Source organism: Phyllostomus discolor, chromosome 3 (assembly GCF_004126475.2).
Source record: "Phyllostomus discolor isolate MPI-MPIP mPhyDis1 chromosome 3, mPhyDis1.pri.v3, whole genome shotgun sequence".
Taxonomy (NCBI): Eukaryota; Metazoa; Chordata; class Mammalia; order Chiroptera; family Phyllostomidae; genus Phyllostomus; species Phyllostomus discolor.
The window spans coordinates 211371122-211378383 of NC_040905.2; the positions used below are offsets into that span (position 1 = coordinate 211371122).

At 62.0% G+C, this 7262-nt stretch overlaps 1 protein-coding gene across 1 annotated transcript in view; it reads left to right on the forward strand.

Annotated features, from left to right (window-relative positions):
* PRRC2B (proline rich coiled-coil 2B) overlaps positions 1-6315 on the forward strand; it is an 81658-nt gene extending 75343 nt beyond the window's left edge. Inside the window, 2 exon segments of the mRNA XM_028507516.2 lie at positions 718-799; positions 1978-6315. Coding sequence (XP_028363317.1) covers positions 718-799; positions 1978-2112 — 217 coding nt within the window. The 3' untranslated portion in view covers positions 2113-6315.
* Positions 6316-7262: the final 947 nt, after the last annotated feature.

Below are 7262 nucleotides of genomic sequence, written 5' to 3' on the forward strand. Positions count from 1 at the left end.
GGGAAACCGTTTAGAAGATACAGCCCTTAATCAGTAGCTTCGTTTTGTCGGTGTTCTCACTGGGGCTGGGAACAGTGCTGTGCTTTTGTAGAGGAGGAGCACTTCCCGTTTCTCTGGCAACGGCTTCTGAGCCCCGCCCTGCTGCAGGGACTCCCCGGTCCGGTGTGGGGGCCAGAGCTGCGCGTGAGGCGGCGTGTCGGGCCGGGCCCCTCGGCACAGGGTCCCAGCGGCCCCACTGTCCCGAGTCCTGGGGACCCCACACTCAGCTCTGCTCGCACTTCCGGACCACGAAGCCCTTTTTTCACGCGGCGTCGGATTAACATCCCAGAGCACAGTTGTGTGGTCAGCGGCCCACACCTGGGGCGATGTTTCCATTCAGCATCGCTCCCCTCACCGCCACGCCCCCCACCCCCACCCGCCGGAACCAGGGAGCCTAGAAAAGTGCGCTGCCCGGCCCTCGAGTCGGGTTCAGGGACCTCGTGTCTGGTCGCAGGCGCTGTGCCGCACACCCTCCGAGCCCCGAGAGGCGGTTCGTGTCCAGGCCGCCTGCCCCGCGGGCCATCCCCAGGGCGGCCGGCGGCCGTGCTCTGGCCGGCGGAGGTCCTTGTTTCCCTCCCACCGGAGGTCTGCGAGCCCGCTCCGGGGCCGCCGCGCCGGGCTTGACACCGTCTCCGCGGCGACGCGTGTGTTCTCACCCCCTGCCTTTGGTTTTTTCAGGCCTAGCTCTGCTAGCCCCAGTGGGAAGCCCTCTGGATCAGCAGTTAACATGGGCTCTGCGCAGGGACACTGCGCTCACCAGGTAGAAGATGGCTTCCCAGACCCTCCCGCCCTGGCGCCCAGGCCCGTCCCCCGGCGCCTGCAGAGAAGGGACTGTCTCCCCCCCCCCCCCCGGTTTGCCTGCTCCTCTCGCAACGAGAGATGTGCCCGGCTGCGAGCACGGCGCCGGGAGCCCAGGTCCCTCCTGGCGAAGGCGCTGCCCCCCCAACGGGCGGGCGTCTGGATCCTCCCTTGTCCCGCAGAGGAGGGAGGGCGCGCAGTCCTTGGAGGAGGTGGCGCCAGAAGGTGGCCGCTCCCCCTGGAGCGGTTCGGGCCCCGAAGGCGCTGGGACGGGGCTGGGTCCGTGGGCCGGCCCTGGCCGCTGGGACGGGTGTGCGTGCGTGTGCGTGCCTGTGCGTGCTGCTTCTAGTGAGTGCCGTGTCTCGCCTCAGTCGTGGCGGGGAGGGACGACAGTGGAGTGACGTGCTCCCACTTTGTCACGAAGGGGGTTTCTCGGCGTCTCGGCCGTCAGGCACTGGTCTCTCGCTGCCACACTAAGACGTGCCGGGCACCAGCGCCCACACCTGTGGGGTGTGAGTCCACAGTAAAGCAGCGCTCCCGGCTGGTGAGGGCCTGGGCCGCTCTTCCCCTCCCGGTGGGGCTCCCCGGAGGGCCGCCCCTCGAATTGCTGGGGTGGAGCTTCTGGAGCCTCCTTCCGGAGTGCACACCGCAGTGGGGACGGGACCGGGGCGGGTCCTCTGTGAGACACTGCCCAGTGCAGACCTGCCGACTGAGGGGACACTGACTGGGAACCTCCAGGGCAGGCTCGGTCCTGGGGAGTGGCTCCCACAGAGTGTGGGTCGGGAGTCCCCCGGTGTGCCTGGAGGCCCCGCCCCCAGCAGGCAGGTGACCTCTGCGGGGCCCCTGCTTCCTGTGGGCAGGGGTGCACTGATTTGGAAAGGTTCTTCCAGTCGGCCTTGAACGTGCCCCTCAGAGGCCCTGTGGCGTCCTGCCTCTCCGAATCACTGCACTAAGCACCCGTCGGGGGGACAGAGCGGTGCCACCGGGCCCTCCCCAGGAGAGTTTCTTCTGAGGACGGGCTCCTCGGGGGCCCTCTTCTCTGGGACTCGGGAGCAGGAAGGGCTGGGGCAGCTTGCACCCAGTCCAGACGGCTGTGTCCGTGGGAGGGTGACTCCTCTGTCTCTGCTCGTCTGTCCAAAGGCGAAACCACGCGTGGATGAGAAACCCAGCCTGGGAGCCGTGAAGCTGCAGGAGGCCCCCCTGGCCGCCTCCCAGATGAAGCGAACCGGAGCCATCAAGCCTCGGGCGGTGAAAGTGGAGGAGAGCAAGGCCTGAGGTGCTGGGCCCCGCCTCGCCCCGAGGACAGCGCCGCCACCGGCCTCCCGGAGCAGGACGCTCTCGAGTCGCAGCAGCCTCGCCGCCCAGCCCCTGGCCCGGTGGAGATGTGCCCCTTCTCCTCTGCACTCCTGAGAGCTCTGGCGTCCACCCAGCTTGCACCGTGGCCACGTGGCGTGGCGTTGACCTGCTTGCTTTAATACACACCAACAGCAAACGGTCCCCTTCCCGCCTCCTCCCCGCCCCAGCCGTGCCCACTCGCGCCTCAGCCGTGCGGAGCCGCCCGCCTGGGGCCTGCTCCTGGCGGGCGCTTCTGCTCAGTGCTCCCTTCCCTCCCGCCCCTCGCACGGTGGTGTGGCAGCGGGGCCTTGGTTTGGAGGTTTTAGTTTTGGAAAGCAGTTGAGGTTTCCACAAAGGAGAAGGGAAAACAAAACACAAGCTGTTCTCGGTCGCTGAACTTTTATTTTATATGAGTTCTTCGCCAGCCTCTCCCTGACCCCGCCTCGTGCTCCAGTAGCTTCTGTGACCTCCCTCCTGTTGGAGCTGATACCTCAACCTTCAGAGGTGGCCTGTGTGCCCCTCCTGTGCGCGCTCAGTCGGTTAACCTGTGCAGGGGTCTGCGACAGAAGCGAGGTCACGTGGGCCCCGTCGCAAACACCCGCGTGTCCACCTGTGTGCTTTGGAAGCCGTGGATTCCAGCCCCAGCCTGGTGACCACAGGGAGCTCACAGGCAACCAGAGAGGTTGATGGCGTTCTCAGCATAAGAGCTAGACAGAATTCCTGTCCCAGACTGTGCTCACGCCCTCGGGCGTGCTGACCGCTGGCCCCAGGCAGTCACAGTGGCACGACGTCACGGTGTTTTCCGGTTGGGCCTGACGTGCGAGCAGGCGGCACCAGGCCCCCACCCACGGGCGTCTCTGCTCCCGGGGCCCCGGCCCCTGCAGGGGCTGCCCCTTCACACACACCCCTCTCCTGGGAGCCTTCTGTAACGTGCCCTTCTCCGCTCTCCCTCCTCGCCCCACCTCCTCCTCAGCTGGGCGCCCCGTCCCTCTGCCTCACACAGCTCTGGGCAGGAAGTCTCGAGGTCCCCCGAGCGGCCGAGTGCTGGGGCCTGGGCAGGGCCCGTGGCCTGCGAGGCTGCTTGGGCTTCCCGTTTCCCCCCTCGTTGCCCCCAGCAGCAGAGCTGGGCTGCCTGGACGGAAGGACCTGAGTGGGGCGGCGGGCAGGGTGCCAGGGGGGCCGTGCTGCAGCGCTGACCGGGGCTCCAGAGCGGCCGGGGCAGCCTCTCAGGTCTGCAGGGCTGCCTCTAGCAAAACATTCGCACGAGCCATTGTGTGCTGAGTTTTTGTTGTTTTCAAAGTAACTAAAATCACCCGAGATTCCGTCATTCCAAGGAAAGGGAAGGGGAAAGTTCAAGTTTTGCACATGGCCTTCTGAGGAACTAATTGGCCATTTATGGAGAGGGGTTGCTGCCGCTGGTTCCATAGAACCTGGCCCGAGGACTGGTGGGGGGGGGGGGGTGACCACTTCCTGTGTCATCACGGGCGTGCGACAGATGCTCAGGCTGTGTCTCTAAGCTCTGCGTCCAGTGCAGCCCACGGGGCATGAGGCGCCGCAGGCAGTGCTGGGGACGCTCGCAGAGTTGCTGGTTCCTGCTTCAAGGATGTAGGGTCACAGCCTCCTGGCAGAGTCCCCGGGTGCGCCCCACGCGGCGTCTGGGGAAAGGGCCAGTTTTCTTGGAAGATGCTTTAATACTCGGCCTGTGGCCCTCAGCACCCCCTTTTGCTGCCACCCTCAGACCTTTTTACCGGCTTCTCTTTTTCTTCTTCATCCCTTGAATCTTGACTCTGAAGTCCCTTCTCAGACGGCTGCCCACTTGACAGAGTGGCCTGCACTTCCCTGCCCCAGGAGCCCATCTGCTCTGCCCCTGCCCCGCAGGTGGGCGGCTGGTGCCCTCGGCCCCGCCTGCGGCCCCACTCCCACCCGCAGGAGACACGAGCCCCGCTGGCCGCGCTCCAGGAAACCCGGCCAGACCCCTCACACCCGGTTCCGGTGCCCACTGTTTGCCTCCAGGAAAAAAAAAAAAAGGTTTTCTCATTTTGAAATTCAACAGAACAGTCCTGAATGCTGTTAAAACTCAAGCTGTTCCCTTCAGGTGACCCTGCCATCAGAGTGACAGTACTTCTGTTTGAGGAAAAGTGAAAACAGAGGGATCACCTCTCCTCCAGCCCTTCTCTCCACCCCTGTATCTTCTCTCCACCCCAATAAAAACAGAAAACACTAGACTTTATTTATATGTATTGATGTTGTAGGTCTAGGTGAAGAAAAAGTAAATGTTTCACTGCTCTATTTATATATAATGTCTGAACTGTTCTGTGCAGGAAAGGCCAGGAATTTGCATGTGACGTTCAGTGCTGTCGCCGCCTCCGAGCGCCCTTGTGCAGCCTCTTCCCACCGAGACGCAGGTCTCCAGGCGGACGAGGGGCGGGGCGGGGGCCTCGGGCCTGCCCAGCACGCCGTCCCTTCCTTGGTCTGATTAAGTGCAGTTTTTAGTGCAGAGATGTTTTAAGGTGCAATCTCTCTTCCTTTCGCGTGGTTTTAGAGCCAAGCTCAAGGTAGTAGGACTCCGGGTCTTCTTTTGGTTCCACACACCCCCCTCTCTTCAGAGCGCAAATCCACGCAGAGGTCTCTGCCAGGATGTCCTGGGGCCTTTGGTGGGAACACGTGAAAAAACAGAACTTGACCTTTGATGCTGCCGAGACGGGTGGTGTCAGAGCCCGCCCACACACCTTTGCCTGCCAACGTCGCCCTCCCCTCTGATGCTGGCAGCTTCGCCCTGGCCATCGGCGGTGCCGCCCACTGCGTGGCGGCCACAGTGTGTGTGGCATCGCCTACTCGGGGGGGTGAAACCCCAGAGTGGGGTTTCCCGAGGGGCATCGTCCGCCCGCTGAAGATTTCTCTGCCGGCTCTGTTTGGTTTTTTCCTTTACTGTCGCTTCCCCTTTTTGTCCACATTACCGTTTTCAAGCTTGGAATCCGTACACTAATGGCTCGAGGTTCCTTAAGGAGGAAAACTGAGGATGACTCTTACACATTCAGAAAAATCGGTTTGTCCAATTCCAAAGCTGTGGTCATTCCAGCCACTTCCAGGAACGTTGGGGTATCTTGTTCAACATTGGCATCCGTTCTCTCCAGCGATGCCCTCGCCTCCTGTCTTCTGGATCGCCTTCCGGATGGCGGGCGTGGTTTGTGACTGGCGCTCGGAGCCAAGGAGGCCGGGGGAGTGCACGGCCGAGGTCAGAGCCGGCCCGTGGCGTGGCCGACTGGTGCAGCCCCTCCCTGCCCACCCATCGGTTCCCCTCACCAAGTAGCTGCACGTTGCCTTTCTCCTGCCCTCGTCCCTCTCCACCTGCAGAGCAGGCCTGGGTTAGCAGGTCTGTCGGAATGGGCCTTCGACACCCGAGGATGCTGCAGTGTCTGTGCTTTGTCGTGTTCTGTGACGAGTGGGAGACGCGGATTGCAGAAAGCCAGCCCTTCCTGTTTGGAACGTGAGACGGAACTGAGACAAGTGGGTCACCCAGGACAGCGATGACTGGGTGTTGGGGGTCAGACCCCTCTGTCCTCGGCCGTGTTCTCCACCCGGACCACCAGCGCGTATCTGGCCAGTCATCTTCCAGGCGCGCCGGCCTGCTGTTCACCGTCCTCCGCCCGGGCTGGGTGGCCTCCACCGTGGCGGCAGTGTCCCGGGGCCCTGTCTGCAGCATGTTGCAAAGCCTCCGAGCGGACGTGTCTACCGGGCTCTGTGTGGATGACTTTCTCCCACTGTTTAAAGGGGACACTGTACTGTAAGCTTTTGACCTCATGCCTTGCATAGTAAAGAGAGTTTGGGGGTTTTTTTGAGAGGGTTGTTTCTGTTTCCTTCTGTTTTTATTTTGGCCTTTTCTCTCTTTGTCTTTTCATGTAGACCAGGTATTTGAAAGGGCAGACGATGGCTAAAGGTGTGACGTGCAGCTTGTTTATACATTATTTCTGGGGCGCTTGTACCTAGGATGGGAAATGGAGTATCGGGTTCACCAGGCCCTGGGGCCACACTCACCCTTCGCCCTTTCCCTACGGTTCAATACCTATTGTTTCTCCTTTCAAATATGTGATTGTACTAACTCTTTCCATATGAAAGAATTCTCCTTATTTAAATAAAAAAAAAAAGTAAAAAAAGAAAGAAACCCACCCTACATTTGCACATGCTTTCTCAGGCTGTGTTCCCCCCAGTTCTACCATTTCCCGTTCAGAGGGTCTCCCTGGTGAACAGTGATTTGGCGGAAGCCGTGTGGGGGAGGGAAGATCGAGCCTGTGGGGAAGGCGCACCTTCCCGACGGGCCAGCAGGAGCAGTCCCTGTCCCCTGCCCTCTCCCTCCTGGGAACGGGGAGTGGGTCCAAGGTGAGCATCTGCTTTGTTCTGTTCAGCTGCTGGGCCTCGGGTCCCTTTCCCTGGAAGTAGGAGAGGGCTGTGCTGCGCCCTGGGGTAGGAAAGAGCAAGGACCGAGAGGCGTGGGGCAGAGAAGGGGCGAGGGCTTGGGCTTGGGCAGTAATTCTCAGGTCTGCGATCTCCCAGCTGTGTGACTAGGAGGCGTTGATACTCGGTCGCTATTTCCTGAGCAGCGCCGACCTCAGGGAGCAGTGTGGATGCCAAGGGGTCGTGGGCAGCACTGAGCGTAGCGCCTGGCACCGGCTAGGAATACAGGCAGCCTGTGATTTGTCCCCAAGTTTAACAGTTTCCATGAGAAAACCCTGCCCCTAGGGGGGCTCCTGAGCATACCCATCCCCTGGGTCCCCTGCCCCTCGGGACATCGGCTCACAGAACTTCCCGTCCCGCCGAGGCGAGAGCCCAACAGCCCAGCCCCACTCCTCCCGCGGTTCGGGGAGCCCTCTGGCCACAGCGGGGCGCGTCGCGGGTAAATCAGAAGTAACAGCCGGCGCCACCTAATGCTGGGGTGACCGACACGTGGGAAAAACGGCTTAGCAGGCAGCAAAGACCCGTAGCCGCAGGTAAGTCTGCAGCAGTCTTTCTGTCCGCATTAACTCGCACGTCCACAAGGGGGTCGCGACCGAAGGCAGCGCTCCCGCGGGTCAGTGTCGCGGTCCCGGCTGCAC